Source organism: Pterocles gutturalis, unplaced genomic scaffold, assembly GCF_000699245.1.
Source record: "Pterocles gutturalis isolate BGI_N339 unplaced genomic scaffold, ASM69924v1 scaffold169, whole genome shotgun sequence".
Lineage (NCBI taxonomy): Eukaryota > Metazoa > Chordata > Aves > Pterocliformes > Pteroclidae > Pterocles > Pterocles gutturalis.
The window spans coordinates 82,146-102,380 of NW_010127928.1; the positions used below are offsets into that span (position 1 = coordinate 82,146).

A 20,235-nucleotide genomic window follows, 5' to 3' on the forward strand; every position below is an offset into this window, starting at 1 on the left:
CCTGGGAATGTTTTCCTGTGCACACAACAGCTGATACTTGCTGTTCCCAGTTATAGAGGATATCCTTTTTTTCCATTTCATTTGGCACTTTGTATCTGGTTCACCAAAAATTTAGTCAGTGATCTACACGCTTGTTTTGTGAAGGAAAGCTAAGCCCCAGTGAGTTGATGTCATGCTCCTGGAGGGCACAGAACAGATTTAATGCATAGGAGCATTCAGTAGAGGTCTCTAACCTGGTTCTGCAGACGCATATGTTTCTTTACATGGTGAGACGTAGTGACTGGGATTTGACATTTGCTCTGATTCCTGTTATTTAAAATTATCATTATTTTCATTGGATAATAACTTCTTGGATGAAACTACCTACTGATGTAATGAATTCTTCAAAATGCCTCCTTGAAATAAGGAGTCAGTCTCTTCATTGAGGAGTCATGTCCTTGGTGTGTGAGCAAGACGGTGAAGTCCCGTCAGGCTTGAGGGGTGGAGGCTTTCAGCCAGGGCTGATCTCTCTGGGGCTGCCCCAAGAGCTTGCCGAGAGGCTGGAGAAGGCAGCCTTGCGGGCAGGGTGATGGAGAGCTGGCTGGGAGCAGAGGGCTGGCTCTCGTGAGGTGCTGTACATATCCAGCTTGTTCAAGTGAGACTTAGCTACAGAAGAAGGGGCAAAAATAGCAGATGCTGAACTAGATGGTGATCTGTTCTAGCATTAAACCCCAGCAGCTCCAAACTGTGAGCAGCCACACTGCACCTGAGGTCAGTGGGGACTGTCTGCATCGGGTCAGATTAAACAAGGTCTTAAGTCTTTGCAGGACCAGGACTGCACATGCGAGTAAACTGAAATTGCCTATGTTCCTTCAAATGTACAGCTTGGAAGGACTTTCTTGTGCAAAGCTCTGCAGGGAGCCATTTATTTTCTAAGAACTCATAACATTGTTAAAAGATTACATGACAATTTCAAATGTTCAAATATATATATGGGTGGGTGTTTACAAACATGTCATTTTTCTTTCTTTATAGACCAGTGTTTAAAGATAATCAGGGAAATGTTGACAGAGACTCCCGATTCTCACCTTTATTCAGGCAAGAAAGTAATAAGATTTCCATGGAAGATTTGATTAAACTAATAGCAGAATACAGAAGGTAAGGAACAGTTTTTAATTTGGTTTGAGAAGCAAAAGAAGTTTTATAAAGCTGTGCAGTATAATTTTCACAGCTTTTTTCCTTCATTTTACACCTTGTGCTGAAGTGGCCATATTAATTTTGTGTTTTTCATATTAGCCTCTTACCTGCCAAAGAGTGCTTTATGTTGGACTTTCCAGGAAAACTAAAACGTCATTTGGCACATAAATGTTATTATAACCTAAAGATAGTGATTGGTCAAATTAGCTTCCGTCTGGGGACATGCATGTGAAGTAACCAACAAGAGAACATTATCTCAGAGAAAAAAAGAGAAAGAAAGAAAAATGCAAATGCATTCTTTAATGGTTTCCCCACTCCTTGCTTTTGTTTGTTTGGGTCTCCATGACAAACTGCAGAGTGGTTGTTGGAAAGGAAAAAACTTCTCCAACAGTTTGACAGTGTGTAAATTAGTGAATAGTAGTTTGGCTGGATAGTCTTCCACACAGGTGTAAATCAGGTTAATTCTAGAACAGAGTCTTTGTTTATACTGGATAACTGACATGAGAATTAAACCATTAATTTCATCTTGTCTCTTCTACTCTAAATGCACCTAGAAATTATTTAATCTAATTAACTTATTCTGTTCCATTTGTATAAATCAGATCATAAAAAGAATGAATGTCAGCTACAGGCATTAGATTGAGTCCATAATCTCTTGTGCCATCTTACTGCGACTAGTCAGAAAACTTTATTGAAGTTCTCACTACTCTTATTAGAGTCACCACTGCTGGGTTTGTCTTTCTAAAGCATCTCCTAGATAAAAGGAACACTAGCTGAGTTTTAACACTTCTCAGATTGCTTGGGCACGAGGAATATGTCTCGGTCCCTTTTCAGTGTGGCATTTGCAGAAGCCATGGTGCTGTGAACTCCTCTCATCTCAGTGGTCATTTAATTCCTTTTAGAGAACGTTTGATTTGGATTTTAGAAAGAGAAATTGGGTAAGTTCTTTCTCATAAGGTTTGGTTCATCAGTTTCTTCCTCTTCTACAAAATATGCTATAATATTTCTTGCAAAGAGAAGGCAGGACTGAGGCCAAGAAAGAAAAAAAACAAAACACCAAACCAAAACAAACCAAGTTTCTTTCCTGCTACTGCATTTGATTTGAGTTTAGTAGCCAGTAGGTGTATGTTAAATGTGTTTAATATGTATACATATCTTAAATCAGGTTCTGGTTTTCATTTTAGGTTAATTCCTGTGATAGGTCTCATCTCCCTTGTTTCTATTTTCTAAAATGTTTTCGTTTCTGTCATTGCAGAGCAGAGAAGATTAACAAAATACAGACTATACCTGGCTGCTTGGAGATTGCAGTCGATTGTGTTCCTTTGGAACATCCAAGTATGATTCCACTTTATAATTAATTGCTGCCTTGAGACAGTTCTGGTAGAAGTGTCCGCTGTTGTATGTAATGTATGCAGGGGAGTGTTGTTGATTTGATTTGATTTAATTACACTGTTCTTTGTTTGGCCTTGTACCTGGCCAGATATACCCCAGCTATACGGAACACAACATGCTGAATCCACACGTGATGCGAGTCCAAGGACCACTTTTTGGTCTCTGAGGGATTAGGCCAAAGAGCTGAGTGGACTTGGGTAGCTTGAGGTTAATAGCCTTGCGCTGTGGATGGGTTGTGATGCTTGTATCCTCTGTGAATTGGCACGTATGGGACATGCAGCAGGTTTCAAAAATGCAGACTAGATGGAGGACTTCATTCAGAGGCCACTCTGGCATCAGTGCAGCAACTGCTGAGACAGACACTTCTAACTGGATGCTTTTATCTCTTTTTAAATTTTCTGTTTCAAGGGCCACATTTCTGTGACCCACTGTTGCAAAAAGCTCAGGACCATGGAATTCCTCTGAAGTCTGTCATCACACATCTTCATATAGTATTAGACAAAAAACTAGTTTCACTAACGTTTCAAAAGCAATTTTTATTTTTGAAATTAAAAGAAAGTGTTAGCTTGGAGTAGGTAAAATGGTTCAAAGCAGCTTGGGCCTTGTACTGTTGCCTGACTCAGCATGCACTGTGGGCGGGTGAAGGTCTGGCTTTAAAGGGTGTGTGCTAGTAAAGTGCCTGGGTCCTGTGGAAAGTCAATGAAAATTCCCTCACTCTAAAGAGTAATGATTTAAATGTTTCTTTGGTGTGGGGAAAATTTTTCTTACTCTGAATAAGGCTGTAAAATAATATAAAAACTGTACCAGAAAGCTTCCATGCTGTAGGATTAATTAAAATCTGTATGAAAACTCTTCTTGACTTCAGCCAGCTCTGAAGGAAGCCTTGTAATAGAGTAACCACTTCTATTAGAGCACCTCCTTCCCACACAAAATAGACTAGGCTAAAATCATGCTAGGCTAGTGCTAAAATCCTTTATTTCCAGGAAAAGCCACTGAAAAGAAATTTGGCCAAAGATCTTGTCAAGAATTTGCCGGTACAATTATGTCTCTAGGGACTGACACTACCCTGTTTCGTATTAGCATTGATTTGCATTAGACAACAGAAGTAGGTATTTCTTTTTATAAGAATTTATTTTAAGCTAGAAGAGCTAGAGCCAGTGCTGTGTCGGGGGGTGTTATCTGATGGTGTTTAACCTGAAACAAAACTTCTGCCTTTTCTGCTGCATTGGAAGAATCCAAACTCACATAGCTCTAGTGAACGGAAGAGGAAAAAAAGGTTCATGAAGCTCCCGTCTGTGCTGTGTGGTCCCTGCTTGCTGTCCTTTGTTCTGGAAGGTCAGGGTCCCGAAGCTGGCAACAGGGCAGCAGATACTGTTGCTGCCATATCCCTTGCTTCCCCCGCTAAAACACCCATTAAAACCCTGGACTGTGAGGCTCCGTTCGTGTGGAGGGCAGCCACAGAGAGTAGCTGGTAGCTGAGAGCCATGCGGCTGGCAGCAAACAGGGCTGCTGCCTCCGTGTGCGTGTCTGTGCGGTGGAGGTGAGGTGCGAAGAGACCAGACCCTCATAACTACTGCAGGAGCCTTCATTTCCCAGGTGGCTTCTTCCTGTTACTGCTGCCTCTTCTCACACTCTGTGGGCTATCCCTGCTCTCCTGTCTGAGCTATTGGTATCTAAAAACTTCATTTATTACTTACTCCCCTTTTTGTGTTCAGTTCGACGCTGTTTCTGTTTCCCTGTGGATCGTCTATGGGCTACTGGCAGTGCAGTGCGCGGAGGGCACAGAAAGACTTCTGCAGAGTGGCCTCAGCACTGCGTTCTAATCCTTGGGCTGGTCCCCAGATTTCTCTAATGAAAAACAAGGTCAATGACATTCAAAAATGGATGTAATCAGAATGCTTATAGATCAAGTTTGAGGGGCAGCTGGCCAAATTATAAGATGTAACACATCCTCATATCTTATGATGGGTTACCTGAGATTTGCCCAACGAGAAAGCTGCCCACATGGGCTTTGTAGGGCAAGAGCAGTGAGCAGAGTCTCCCAAGTACTGGGAATGTTAGTAGCAGAAGGGCAAACCTTCAGAAGTTTGTGTGTGATGCCGAGTATCTTCACAGGCCAGCAGAAGAATTTGTGTGATCATCAACTATTGGTGGTGCTGGGGAGGATAAACCTTCTCTACAGCAGGTGGTGGTTGCTTCTGGCTGAAAAGTGCAAGTGATTTAATTTAGCTGTTCACTTTTAATGCTGCTAATTTTGATTGGGAAAGACAAAAGTTTTCATACATAGATCTTTCCAGCTTAATTCAGGAGATATGTCTGTTGGCTGTGTATCTCTCTTGGCTGGGTATACAAGTCAATCAGGCACATTCCTATTTTGTTGGGCTGCAGTCTGGGAAGAAATTTTTCAGTGTCTGTTGAAATAAAGCAAAGAGAAACCACCCTGCTGTAGCTGGCATAGAGCTGCTTCTTACCCGCCTGCTTGGTACTGCAGAGGACCTGCACTATCCTGAAGTTGGCAGTTTCCTCTTGGGCTAGCTTAGAGGGAAGTAAAATTGGGTGTAGTGTATACAAGGGATCACCAGATTCTTTCAGCTTCCTCACCACAAAGCAGTAGGCTCTTCCTGTGAGTTATTCTAAGGTTTGAGGAATGAATTTGTAGGCAGGACCTACAAATTGCCTTTCCCAGAAATAACTCGGGGCATCCCTAAGTTGGTGAACCTTCTCAGCTGCTTTTGTGCAAACAGCCCTTGAGTTCTCCGTGGTCAAGTTAAATGTCCTACTGATTCAATGGCACAGGCAGACAAAAGTATACTCTGTCCGTTTTTAATCTCTTCCTGTCTGGATGACAGAGTGCTTATTTTCATCTTCTGTTTCTTGATCTGATTTTCAGTTATCCCAACTGAATTGTGTATTTCATCTAGTTCTGCACTACTTGTTTCTTCATTTCGTTTACCATGTTATTAGATAATAGAAAAACTTAAATGAGATATTGAGCTGTAGAATTAATTAGAAACAGCATCACTTCAGTATATTCTGTTCAGATTGTCCGTATAACAATGGTGCTGTTCTGCCATCAAATACTGTGTGTGTCAAAAGAGGCTTTCAGTGCTGTACTGTTTAACTCAAGCAAGATAAACCATTTAAGGATGATATGTTGGAATTGTTCTGAGGTACCATGGATGCAATTTAATGCAGGATTTGGCCTATTGCATCTCAGCATTACTTATTCTTTGCAAGCTAAGGCAGGATTTTACTTGTTCAATCTCAATATTGCTTATTCTTAGTAGCAAGACTGTAAAAATAAACATAATACGTGATGGTTTTCTTTTCTGTTCTTTTGAAGACTGTGTAACTTCATCTTTTATTCCAATCAAGCCATTTAATGATGTAAAGGAGCATCAGCCTACAGTGGAAGTTGAGGAGTTTGTACAGGAATCAACAAAATATTCTCGACCTTACAGAGTATACAAGAACCAAATATACATATATCCAAAACACCTCAAGTATGATAGCCAAAAATACTTCAGCAAGGTACAGTATGTGACCAGTTCAGGCCAACATTGGGTAGTAGTGTACTGCGTGAGCTCTCGTTGAAACTCATCATAAAAGCAGGGAAAATGGTGATGCGAGTCACTGACTTGGCTTTTGATCTTTTTCAGTTTTTGCCATCATAAAACATTGGTACAATTTTAATGAAATTAATCTAGGGATTAATTCTAAGTTGTATCAGTGGTTCAAAGAGAGATAATGTGGTAATAACTTTTTTCATATTTTCAGAAAGGCTGTATTTTAATGAAATGATGTGTGCAGGTAAAATTAATCTGGATAATATTTGTAGTTCTTAAATGAAAAAATTAGTACTATTTGCATGTTCATGGTGCTTTAAAATTAATTAAGGGCAAGACACAGGTAAGTGCCAGTCACTTTATAATCTGCTTCTACACAGTCAGTTTGAGACCTGGCTTGCATTTTGACAGTTCTTCTTGGAAATATTATTTCTAGTGATATTACTGTGACTTAAATGCATTTTGAATGTTGATATACCATCTGCATGTTTCTCCTAGATTTGGAAAAGAGCTTATTTCAGCCCTTATAGTTTGCCTATGTTTTAATGGGTAGCCCATTTCTGATCTAAGCTTTAATACATTCCTGTATTTTCAGGCACGGAATATAACAGTGTGCATTGAATTTAAAAGTTCTGATGAAGAAGGAACAAAGCCACTCAAGGTGAGCCACAACAAGAGTATATTCAGAGAACAGTGTTTCTGAGGAAATTACTTATAAAACCCAGGAATCAGGGCTATACTAACCCAAAACAGTTAAAGAGTGAATGTTGTCATGCATCCTTCTACAGTTGCACTCTGGTTCTGTTTGATCCCAGCTGGTCATAATAATTCCAGCTCACAGGGTCATTTTGCAGTTCCAACTTTCTGACTAGTGGAGGGGGAAGAAGACAATATTAGAAAACTTAATAATTTTTTACATTGCAACTTGTTTATTCTAAAATTTACTATTTACCCTACATTTCTCACTGATCTCAGTACACTCGATTGAAGAGTGAGGAACAAAATTAGAAGAACCTTAGACTTAGTTCTTAACTTTCCTATTGACCAAGGGCTACTGCACAGTATTGGTGTACTGTAGCCCCCCCACCAATAAAGTTGCCATCACTCAATAATCGAGAGCCTTCAGACTGGACTCCACCAGCAAGGAGATTAACTGGTTTAGCTTCTGTAACGTTGAGAAGTGAGTAAAGGCATTGTGTTGTGTATTGAACTGCATAAAGTGAAATAGCTTTCGTAAAGCTCTGAAATTGATAACAGCAAGGAATAAGTCTAAGGAATCTGCATTGCTTAGTAGAGCACAGGGTAATTTTCACAGAATCAATGGACTTTTACTGGAAGTGTGTATAAAAAATTGCAAGTTTGAGCACTTAAAATATTTATTTTAATATTTGATCAAAGTAATTATCAATCTTTCATGATATTGTTTTCAGTGTACATGCATATTGGATATACCAAGACTAGTATCAGCAGAATTTCACAATGTAATTAAAGCATTTTACTTTTATCAGTGCATTTATGGGAAGCCAGGTGGACCATTATTTACAACAGCAGCCTACACCGCTGTGCTGCATCATTCCCAGAATCCTGATTTCTATGATGAGGTCAGTCTGCTTTTTCTTTCATTAAATATCTACCAGTCCTACATGTTTGCCAATGAGATGGAAAAATATGTGTAAAGAATACTTCTGTTCAATTGCTTGTGTATCTGGATGGGCCTGTGTTATGTAGATTTACATACAGCCTCACGTTTTGTTTTGTTTTGGTTTTTTCCTTAAATCAACTCCTTTTGTAGGATGTTCTGAGTACAGTTAAGATGCTGTACAATTAATTAGGAACAGTCTACGTCTCTAAAATGCATGTCTGGATTACGTTAAGGGTCCAGCTGCATCTCTGAATTTAATGGAAACAGTAAACATTATGATGAGAGGTGGAGCCAAATGTCAGAAGAAATCCCTCTTTGAGACATAAGATCTGCATTTGGGCAATTTTGTGATCCAGTGGTCTGAACAGAATCTACGGCGGTGATGTGTAGTGGCTGCAGCAAGTCATTTAGCTGGTGTTCTTGAGGATGCAGCTATAGAACAGAGATCATACATTAGCCTTTGGCAAATGTTAGTCACACGTGCATCTTTACATTTCACCAACACCGAGCATTGATTCCCCAGGCTTTCTGGAGGTCAACTTAATTTCGCCCTTTCACTGACTAGTGTGTTTGGCCTGTGAATGTCACATGTCTGCTCTCGATTTTCCACTACTGCTTTATGGGTAGTGATAGGGCTGGCAAACAGTGTTAGTATATAGCCAGCATTTTCCAAACTATTGGCTTGATCTTGGAAAAACTTCCTTTTTCAGTTAAAATTTACTGTGATAAAATGGCAAGGGCAAGACCAGCAGATAATGTACAGCTACATGTGAAGTGTCAATTTTTAGATTCATGTTTAGGAACTGAGTTGGAACTTAAAGCGTGACATCTTTAGAGATCTTGAAATCCCTGCTACTCCTTTGCGAACAGTGTTTTGGATTTTAACACGTCTGAAAGTGTTCTCCTTGTGATACTAGTGAGGCATCTGGTTTGGGCAGATTACTTTCAGCTTGAACAAAGAGCTGAATTCTGATCTTAATAGCTGATTTGGCTGGAAGAGGTGTGCACCTGTCCTAGATGTTCCTAGTACAGCATGTGCAGTCTTTAAGTAGCATGCTGTCAAGAAAGTTGTCGTAATCTCCACGTCTGAATGCCCATTTCATATCTATGTGTATGGTATTCGATTCTTACCCGTAAGCTCATTTAACAGTGGAAGCATTTATCAACAATTTCTAAACCTTACTTTGAGCATAGGATTAGTTTGGATAAAGTTTATCATAGCTCACAGGGGCAAGGGGTCTTTTTTATTAGTTCCTATGGTAATGTGTTTTGATTACTTTGTATTTTTATTCCAGTAATTTAATAGTACCTCAAACGCAATCTGTAGGGATTCATGGATGACGTGGTACGGGATTTAAGACTGAGCAGAAATCATAAATAAAAGTTTATTTTTGTGTCAGCCTTTGTTACTTGGTCTTTGCCACGAAATGATGAAGCAGTAGCAGAGATGCCATTTTAGTTTTTGATTTGGTCATCCTGAAAATTTGACAATAGTCATGGGTATTTATGGCTGTTAGAGTGCAGGTGTTCACTTCTAAGCAGAGTACATCATTCTTTAGCTCTGTCCTCTTCGATCTTACAGTCTTTCATCATAAATACAAATATTCATCCACAAGACGGAGATGAAAAAAGCTGTTTTAAGTAGAAGTGATGGATATTAATCCTAAACAATTTCCTTAAGAGAGCATCTATTACCCATGCAGACAAACACTAGCCAGTAAAGGCAGGCTGTACTTAGACCTGTGTAGGGAGAGATGTCACTCATTTAGACCATCTCTGATGCCTGGTTTAATCAATTTTAAACTAAAGTGAGGTGTAACATTTTACATTTCAGGTGAAAATTGAACTTCCCACTCAACTCCATAAGAAACACCACATTCTGTTTTCATTTTATCATGTCACCTGTGACATAAATGCAAAAGCTAATGCCAAAAAGAAAGAGGCTCTGGAAACACCAGGTACCTGTAGTAGAATTACTTTCAATTATAAATATATATGATATATGTTCAAATAAGGATTGCAGAATTTCTGGATGGATATTATTGTCTTCCTTTGAACTTGAGAAGCCTGTTTTTCCGAAGAGTCGTGTTGATTTGTTCTTGTGCACAGTGGGATATGCGTGGCTTCCTTTGTTGAAAGATGCCCAATTAGCTTCCCAAGAACACAACGTGCCAGTGGCAAGCAGTCTGCCTCACAATTACTTGAGCCTTCAAGAACCAACTAGTGGAAAGGTATTAATTCATGCTTTCGTATTATTTAAATGGTGCAGAGAATTTTTTTGCGGATGTTTTACATGAGATCAGATTTGCATTTGCACTTACCTGTAAGTGTAAACAATAAATAGGGTATCTGTTTCAGAATATTCACACGCATATCATTGAGTGCATAAACTAATATATGTGCCACTGGACTGAGAGTCATATGTTGCTGATCACAAGTGTATATGGAAAAAGTGTATTTTATAACTGTCTATTCTATAATATTATACTTAACATCTCCAAAATGTGAATGAGAATGGTCAAAAAGAACTCTCTTCACAAATTCAGGCCATATGACTTTCATTCTCCAGTTGACGTGATCCACAATCATGATTCATTCTCCAGTTTTGTGGTATGATATCATATTTTCCCACTGATCCTGTCCAGTTTGAATTATTTCTGCCTCCTTGTGTTTGTTTTGCTATTGTCATGAGGACAGGGTGGGGCAGTGATCCCTTAAATAATAGTGTTTGTGGGCTTGTGCTGAAGAGTGGGTTTGTATGGTAATAGTTCTGCAGTTGTGAGAGCACAGCAGCCAGCACAGTTCACGCATGTGCATGTGCAGAGCTATGCAGTGCAAATTTGATGCGGACTTGAATAAGTAGGAAATAAGTGGGCAAATGTATTTAACTTTTTTTGTTTTACTTTAATAGCAGATTGGCTGTGATGTAAAATGGGTAGATGGTGGGAAACCACTTTTCAAAGTCTCTACTTTTGTTGTGTCGACAGTAAACACTCAGGTAAGCTGAATTTCCTCTTAGCTCTGTTACCTGCTTACAAACCAAAAGTGTCAAGGAATGTCTGAAAGGTATTTTAAAATCTTGTACAAATTTGTTTCTCTAACATTTAAAGTTTATTTGGGTGTAGAAGGGCAAAGTGACAATGATGAAATACCAACTTTAAGGCAAAATATAAATTATTTAAGATTGTACCAACAGAAAAATTGTGGAATATCAGTTTAAATATCAAGAAAATAAACTGTGCACACCAGGAAGAAAAAAAATCTGGCCATTGAAATCCCATACATTATGAGGAAAAAACTAATTGCTCACAACACTGAAAAAAAGCGTGGTCAAAGCAACTGAAAATAAGTTGTATGTAGCAAGCTGTGCTGGCCAAGGTTTGTCTTAATAAGTAGATTTGTCTTTCTGTGTCTTATGTCTAAGGCAGTAGGGACCATGTGTGTTCTTCAGTATCACAGGTGGTTGCTGTAACCAATTTATGGAGCTGAATTCTAATCTTTTCTATAATATACATTAATGTGAATGTTTATCATTTTAGGATCCATACCTGAATAACTTTTTCCATCAGTGCCAAGAAAGGGAAAAGGATCTATCCCAGCCTCCTACCTCAAACTTTATCAGTTCTTGTAAGGTAAAATAACCTGTAGCACAAACTGCTATAAAATTGTATTTAGGGCTTCCTCTCAACTGAACCATCACTGCACAATGCTAAACATGGCATAGACTTCCCAGGAAGCAATGGGTCCGTGACAACTCCAATTGGACTTATTTGATGTGACAGACGTATTACTGGTCACAGAGCTGTCTCCCATCCCTTCTTGTTTAGAGCATAGCTGCATCTGCCCCATCAATGTTGATAATCCATCCTATGCCAAGCCTCACATCCTGCTTAAGGATGGTGTAACATTGCTCTGTTGCTCCAGAAATGTCCAGGAAAAGGAGCCGTAGCCTGTAGAGCTGCAGTATTCCTGCTAGTCCTCTCTTGCCTTAGATACATTGCATGGTTACCTCCTACTTGGCTCTTTGTACTTTCACTGCAAAAACCTGGATGCTGTCCCAAGGGCTGCTTAGGGTGTTTGACATGTATGAATCGAGGGTGTTTGTTGCCTGTCAAGTTCTGAACTCAGAAAGAACATACCCTTTCTGCAGAGATTAAATGAATAAGCAAGAACTGCATTAAATGTGACTGTATTCAGTAGAGGTCAAAAACTGTGAGAGTGGAGGAGTATAACAAGCAAATTAGAAGAGCAGCAGGTAAATGTAGGGCCATGACTGAACTATGACTCCCTAAGTCGGGGCAGAGCAAAATATTGGAAATCTGAAATTTGGACAGTGCCTACAATTGTGTTCATGGTCATATTTAAAAAAAAAAAAAACTCCATGGAGAACCGGTCCTCTACTTAGTTGACATGTTTTCCTACTCCTATTACACCAGTGGCTGCACTGTATTTTGCCTCTGGAAGCAGGAAAGCAAATAATCAGCTTTCATTGCTCATATTGGAAACATCTCATTTTCTTTCTTACATTTGTTGCAGAATTTGCTGAGGATTGAGAAGATCCATGTAATTATGAATTTTCTTCCTGTAGTTCTGAATCAGCTCTTCTGGGTTTTGGTGCAAAGCAGTGATGATGAAGTTGCAACAGCTGTGACCAGGTATCTGAATATTTTCTGAGCAAGGAAAATAATTCACTCTGGAGTGCTTATGTAGATGTGCGATGGGTTTGCCCTTAGTCCAATTATAGTTGCTCTTAAAAAGGCTGGCTATGACATTCAGACTTCAGTAGGTGAGAATGCCTGCTTCCCCCTTAGCACAGAGCTCTGCAAATAACGTATGTAAGAGCGTGGTATCATGGGGCTGACTCTGATACCAACAAGGAAATCACTGACCGTGGTGGATGTCTCTGTACCCTGAGGCAATCATAGGCAAACCTTTCATTCTTAAGGAGCTAAGTGCTTCTGAACAAAGCTGAATATAAGTTTTGGTTTATGTTTCAGTCTGAGGATGTAGAGTCCAGCATAGGAAGAGGTTAGCATCTTGCAGCATCCAATGCAGAGTCAACCAACCAGGTCACGCTGTTCTGGAGCATTTTTTAATTAGAGTATATCAGCAACAACTGAAGAGCAATGGAAGCATTTTCCAGTGAGCAGGCAAACAGCTGGAATGATTTGCTGAGTCTCTGACCCCTCACATAATGAAATTGTCTTTATTGATGCTGTTAATCAGGGCAGCAGGAAAAAAAAAAAAAAAAAAAAAACTAGAGTCATTATTATTGGTCTCTGCAGGAGGGCAGAAAGTTGCATTGCATTTTCTTTTGGCCATAGTGGTGTGTTTGTTGTATTTCTGCCAGTAGCTAAACTTGGGGACTACAATGCAACTAGTAGGAAAAAATGACAAATGTCCTCAGCAACCCTGTTAGACTAATCTGCTGTCAGTATGTTTTCTTTTTTTTCCACAGACTTCTCCAGAATTAGTTCCTGAAGAAAGATTAATTAGGAAAACTTAAAGAAGCAAGGAAGCACAATTCCTTGGCTTAGCCTTGGAAAGCTAGAGCTTCAGTAGCCTTTATTGAAGGATCATGGCACCTTGCAGGGCAAAGTCCTCTTTTACCACACCTAGGCACTAGGATTAGAAGAATCTTTCCTTGTAAGCATATGATTTCACCACTGCATAGTGTTTTCAAAGGGAGAGAGGCAGTGGGACTTTGGGTCAGCAACCCTTTATGGCCAACAAATGAGCTGATGTTAAGGCTAGATAGAGACAATGAAGAATTGCATCCCAAGCTAGAATTCCAATATCAGTTAACTGACTGGAAAAAAGATGCTATAGAAGAAGCAGCTGCTTAAAAAATAGTTTTAATGATGAGATGGAAAAATGGAAGGATGTTAATTTTTTCATGTTTTACATTTTGACTATATACCCGCCCGGCCAAAAAAAAAGGAAAGAAGGGTTCTCAGTGTTTTTCTTGAACATGTGGTAGCTTTTGTGCTGGTAGAGTTGATGTCAACGGGAATATGCACGTTTGCTGTCTGTGCCAGTCATTGATGTGTCCTATATATACCCACATTGTATTTTGTTCTCAATAGCTTGAAGCGGCTCGTGTTGAACATATGAAAAGCAACAACAACAGAATGAGAGCATAGATTGGCTTATGTGTTGGGGAGAAAACATTATTCCTTTCATACTCTCTCATGGTTATTTACTTGTCTGGGGGCCCAGTCATGTCATCATTTCTCTGTCTCATCTTTGCCAGAATTCATTTCAATTTAAAATCAGAATAAAGGCTGAAGGATTGGAATGGGCACAACTAGTTTTGTCATAGCTTTTGTGTTTTGTTAAAAGTTTTACTTCTCCTACTAACAGCAAGAAAAGAGATGCATGAAAAATACCGACTTATGAGAATTACAAAGCTTTTGAATACAATAATAAGAATTGGCAGAAAACAGTGAAATCACCAAGCTAGTCAAAATGAATGTATGTGTACTTTTATGTGGACCACAGTCAGGCATATTATTAATCCACTTTAGTCACACCCCTGAATTTGAGATGTGGTTCAGTAATTTTTGACATTTGAGGATCGTGCACTGTTGCCTCCCCATTATTTTAACATAAAAATAAGATTATAATGTTGCAGAGTCTTTTCTGTATTAAGTATCCTGAAAAAATGAAATCCCAATAGTCAGGAGGAAATCTCATGGTTCAGTTGAAGAAGACACCTTGCTCACACTTTTGTTTTCTGTAACAGGATGATCTCAAACAAAGATGGCCCAGGTACAAATTGAAGAGAGAACTTTGCTGAAACACTTGGTCTCAAGTAGTGTCATCTCTGCTGTTATTAGAAGCTCAGGTTATGAGAGTGGGTGCTGGCATGACCCAGGAAATTTTCTTCCGTGTTGCTGATCACCAAGATGATCCTCAGAAGCTCAGAGCGTCTGCGGTTGCACCAAGTGTGCTGTGCTCGGCCTGCTGTTCCTGAGCGCTTGGGCACTTGAGCTGGGGCTGGGTCAAACAGTGCAGGAGAGGGGCATGCTTAGGCTTGAGCCTAGGCTTGTGTTTGTCTTTGATTAACAGTGCCATCATAAGCAAAGTATCAGAGCTTTACAGAATTACCAAGATCTGACAGAACCTAACAAGTAGCATTCCCAGAGAACGTGGCTCTTGCCTCTCCGTTTCATTAACATACTCTAGTTTTTCTTATTCCTGATCATCCAAGGTCTGTATAAGCTTTAGTTAGTTAATAGTGTTCTTTTGCTGTAATGTCAGTACAGTTATAATCATTAAAACTGGGTGCATTTTGTTAGACAAATGCGAATATGACAGCACAATCCATGCAGGTGGAGGGCCCAAGCAGTGACTTTTTTCCCAGTAGGACAGTTTCTACACACGCTGTTCATCATCTGGATCACATCCTTCATGGACTGTTTTAAATGAGGTTATATTAACAGAACAATGTGATGCATCAGATAGACTTTCTCTGCCTTGTGACACAAAACAGCTCGATTTATTTTTTTCTTTTTTTATTTTGCAGGGTTCTCACTAACATTGTTGCTAGGTGTCATGAAGAACAACTAGACAACTGCATTAATTCTTACGTGACGGTATGATTGCTTTTATACTATTAATAATTTTATGTTGGGGTTTTTGGTTTTGGTTTTCCTGTTTACTCTTGGTTGTACTTGTTTGTAGCTTTCTCTGCATTTGCATCATTCTGCCACTAGCAGGCTGGCTGACTCTGGTTAGGAAACTAACTAAGATTTTGGAAGAGGCTGAGTCAATTTTCCTCCTCTGACATAAGTTTCTTGTGTCACCTTGAACAAATTACACCGCCTCTCTGTGCTTTAAGGGCATCCTGTAGAGCAGGAATACTCCATGGAGTGTCATTCTTCTTGAGCAAGCACAGGAGGCGGAAGCTGCAGTACTCTGATTTAGGCACAGAGGAATTTTGCTGAGGTCCAGCAGAACTGTTCAGGCTCCAAAAGAAAACAACCCACGTAACATTTGAATGTAGCTAATTAAACTAATATTAATGCCTCTTCTACTCAATAACTTTTCAAACTTGCAATAGACACCTATTGTGTCTAAAATATCTTTGAAATAACAAGTGATTATTAGGCCACACCAAAAGCCCATTTAGCCTGTTTTCCCATTCCAGCAGCAGTCAAAAGACAATAAATGTTAATCTCTTTTATCCATGTGTAAGAAAATTTAAATCTACTTTAGAAATGCTGTTTTGGGAATAAGTGAGCTGAGAACTGAGAGTCAGATGCAGTAATAACCCAAAATTACACTGACTTAAATAACTGGACCCAGAAGTGTCAAACTGCTTAGGGAGAAGCTTATAGCATCTGCTCTGGAAACAACGCTGGATATTACTGAGTTATTTGCAAGAGATATTCTTTTCTTTTACCTACCTGGTTGAATTGAAAAGATTTTTCATCCCAGCCATTACACTGGCAGAGTTCTTGCTTTAGAGGAGTAATGGATCCTTGTACCAAATTATTAGCTTAAAATATCGAATAAAACTCGTACTAGATTTATGAGTTCTGAGCAACTTGGCAGATAAATTCCTCTCTTGAGGACTTCATTTCTAAAAGGGGTATAGTTTTCCCCTTCTATCAGATCCAGTGGGTGATCTACACCTTTCAGGATGAAGAGTTGTTACCAGCTCTGATTAGCTGTTGCCACTGGAAGAAGGGAGCAAGTGAAAGGTGGCCTTGACTAGGTGGGTGAAAAACCCTCCATCCTTCCTCTGTTTGCTTATTCTTTTTTTTCCCAGGTGAAATGGCTTGAAAGGCAGTTCAGAGGTGTCAGGATTCTATGCCCTATTGAAAAAATAAATCCTAGCACTGATTTTAAGCAGAAGTTCCTCTTGGTTCACATTAAGCTGAAATCAACAGGAAGTTGTGTTTAAAACTGTGATTTCATAAGGGAGCAGTGTGGCACCATTACTGGATTGTTCAGTCAAGATACTTTGGTGGCAAAGACTGTCAGCTGTTAGTGGTGTGTAAATAATTTATCTTCCCTTACTAAAGTTTTTTGTGTTTGCTTTAATGTAATTTTGATAATTTTTATTTTTCCTTTCTTCTTCAGTATGTGTTCAGGACCAAATCATTTGAAGAAAGGACTGTTCATGAGGAGCTTGCCAAGAATATGACTGGTCTTCTGAAGTTAAATGACCAAGTAACAGTGAAACAGGTTTTAAAGGTGAATGATAGCTTGAATTAGCACGTTTGTAGTTTTGCTACTGGTTTTCTGCCTGAAACTCATCTGTCACATCTCTTTCTCCTCTCTTCTTTCCCTCTATGAGCTTTGCACAAATCACATCCTGCCATAATTCAGCAGAAGAGATTTACCAGACTTGCTTCAGTTTCTCAGCATGTTTCTCAGAATGCCATGGTTTGCGTAATAAAATTCCTCCTTTCTGTTACAGCTCAGTCAGAGTCAGAAACCTAACTCTTACACAATATGATATGAGCATTTACTTTTAGGATATTTTCTTTTCATTTTTATTTTGGAAGGTGCAGGGAGAATTCATCTGTAAGTGGGACATTTATACATTATTTCAGCTGCTGCCTTTGACTGACAGTAACCAAAATGAGAATGATTGAGGTTTCCTGAATTTTCTCACATCAAACCAAGTCTAAGAAATTCATACATGTGCAAACCCTATCACTGAGCCTGTTGGCGATGGTATAAGAGCTAGCCAGTCCAGCTCAGGAGTTATGAGGGGCAAAAATATGTTCACCTGTTTAGAGTGAACCAGTTCTATTTACTGTGATGAGCCACTGGAATAGCAAAAATAGGCCGAAAAAAGCAGAAAACCTAGCCTGCGGGAAACCTGGGCCATGCAAAAGTACTTGTGGTTGGGTTTACTGTGGCTTTTTTTTTTTGCAATTTGGAAGCTTTTTAAGTGTGTGTGTTTCACATATCTCCTGAGATACATGAAGATACAAATATTAATCTGTATTCTACCTGTTCGCTATTAAAAATAGTACTCAAAGAACCACTCTGTTTATCCTTTAAACAAGTACCTTCTTATTCTGGGCCAAATTACCAATCTGCTGGAACTAACAAAGCAGTTTGTTCTCAGCTTCTGTTCTGTGAGGTTCTCTGCATCATTCATTTCTGCCAGTTACCTGCAAACAAACAAGACAGTGCTCAGCAGGAGTGGAAGGATTGTAGAAGTGCTGTTTGCAGGCTCCTTACTGCACAGAGCCACGGTGACAAAGTGCTTGAGATGGCTTCAGCTCTCTTAGGGAGATGATCCAATATTACTCAAATATATGGCACTTAAGGTCTTTAATTTGTTTCTCACATGGAGTTTATCATTGTGTATTACTGAGAAATGCAATCCATCTATAAGGAAGGGTAATGCATCGTAAAGTATTTATCAGATAATAATTTTTCCTATCTCTTTTTTCCTTCTTTTGAACAGCATTCTTGGTTCTTCTTTGCAGTTACCTTAAAATCAATGGCACAGCACTTGGTTGATAAAAACAAAACAAAGGTGAGTATGTACGTGATCTCAATTAAGTAGGCAATCAGTCTCTTAGGGACAACATAAAATGTGGAATCCTGGGAAATGCACATACTTGGACTTTTCTTGACAAGTCAAAAAAAGAAATTCTGTTATACTTTGTAAAACATTGTTTTCATCCACAAAAGCATTATATTACCTGCTAGGCTCAAACCTATTCTTGCTTGTACAGAACTGGTGGGCCAAAGATACAGTTGCATCAGCTCTGTAATGGGTAGTTTAGAAAGCAGTGAGAATTCTCTCATTTCTGATGGTTACCTGACAGATGACTATGCCAGACAGCAAATAAATGATCTAGAAACTCTGCTTTGCTTTGAGCAAACCTTACCTAGCTGGAAATCAGTGCTTTGACCTCTTTTCTGCCTGATTATGAAAGATGCTCTTAGTATGCTTGTGCTGGAATCTGAGGATAAGACTGCCCACTTTCCTGTGGACCAGATTCTTCCTTCTGGGGTTTATGCTCAGAATAGATCCATAGAACGCTAGGGATATTTTTCTTCTATGTTGAAGGACCTGTGTTTTGTTGTCTTTATTCTTGGCCTGAATGTATTCTCAGGTGTAATGTGCAACATCGTACACTCTCAAGTGATGATCTATTCCCTGCTTAGGTTTCTCGTACTCGGAGGTTTCCAGAATCATTTCACAGTGAGCTGGATACACTTGTGATGGTCTTAGCAGACCACATATTTTGGAAGTACAAAGATGCCCTTGAAGAAACCAGGAATGCAAACTACAGCACTGCCAAGTTTCTCAAGGTGAGATGTTCTGTCACTGCAGCATATGCACTTATCTCCCCATACTTAATGTGAGCTTGAGACTATTCTAGTCTAGTCAAAGGGAACAAAAACGATTCTGAGTGAATAATGGCTCAATTTCCAAGTTTAATGTTAAACTATGATTTGTTCTTTCTATGCCCTTGGGTCTTTGAGAATGCAAAAGCTTTATCTAAGTCTGCTTTAAAGCAATTTTGATTTGTTTATATCTATTCTCTGAAAGAGCCTAAGTTTTCAAATTTTGCAGATTTTTACATGACATTCAAATGGATAAAATGTTTGGCAAGGAATGAAACCGTAGTTACAGTTGACCTGGTATTTTTTCTTCAAATACTGTAGTGCTGAATGACTGTGGGTGGAAAAGTCACTAAAAAGGGTTGCATTTTATGGTTTTGTCCTAACATTTCTCAATAATTTTCATTTTCCCAGCATTGAATTAGCTGTGGAGCATAAGAAAATTGACATTTAATAAGTTGTGTGGCCAGATACCTAATCTAGATTTAAACTGAACACACACACACACATACCTTTCTATTAATGGAATGATGCACATTAGTGATGTACAGAACATTGTATGTAGTGCACGCTGAAACTCGGGCTCAAACCTTTTATGACAAATTTGAAGAACAACATTAGGAGAGAGCAGCATCCCAGCAGCAATATGTTCCTGTGAGGTTATAAGGAAAACAACCACAAACTGAAGGTGGATTTTTCTCCTTTTGTACATATGTGGAATAAATCATAAACTTGCTTTTCATTGCACTGTGTTGTCTTCTGTTGTTGATACCGTACGGAAGCCCTGGTTGCTGTTGGCATGCTGACGTTAAGCTGTATCTATTCATAGTGCTGCATCATTAGGCAGATGATGCTGGTTTGAGGCAGGAGCATAGCTGGAGGGGGTTAGTCAGTGGTTGTGTGGTGTGTCACCTGTGGAGGTGTTGCAGATTCGCGTATGATTTTTGTGTATAACTTGGCTAAACCAGGAGGACAGTAATGTTGTGTTATATGATACGGCATATGGCTGTGTTTTAATTTCTTTTCGAATCTACTCTGCCAGAAAGAATTACATAGGTCAGAGATGATATGGCTTTCTCCAGGCTGGGATTGCAGCAGCCTTGTTTGAATGCTGTGTGAATGCTTGGGGCTTCA

General features: G+C 39.3%; 1 protein-coding gene across 2 annotated transcripts in view; it reads left to right on the top strand.

The window, feature by feature from the left end:
• DOCK10 (dedicator of cytokinesis 10) overlaps positions 1-20,235 on the top strand; it is a 130,454-nt gene that overhangs the window by 74,921 nt on the left and 35,298 nt on the right. For both annotated transcript variants that reach the window (XM_010079425.1, XM_010079426.1), the window contains exons 15-28: positions 1,015-1,137; positions 2,432-2,511; positions 5,912-6,099; positions 6,730-6,795; positions 7,643-7,735; positions 9,611-9,734; positions 9,886-10,007; positions 10,688-10,774; positions 11,316-11,408; positions 12,313-12,431; positions 15,305-15,374; positions 16,867-16,980; positions 18,212-18,283; positions 18,922-19,068. In XM_010079425.1, the coding sequence (XP_010077727.1) occupies positions 1,015-1,137; positions 2,432-2,511; positions 5,912-6,099; positions 6,730-6,795; positions 7,643-7,735; positions 9,611-9,734; positions 9,886-10,007; positions 10,688-10,774; positions 11,316-11,408; positions 12,313-12,431; positions 15,305-15,374; positions 16,867-16,980; positions 18,212-18,283; positions 18,922-19,068 (1,498 nt within the window). The remainder of the gene's footprint in view (positions 1-1,014; positions 1,138-2,431; positions 2,512-5,911; positions 6,100-6,729; positions 6,796-7,642; positions 7,736-9,610; positions 9,735-9,885; positions 10,008-10,687; positions 10,775-11,315; positions 11,409-12,312; positions 12,432-15,304; positions 15,375-16,866; positions 16,981-18,211; positions 18,284-18,921; positions 19,069-20,235) is intronic.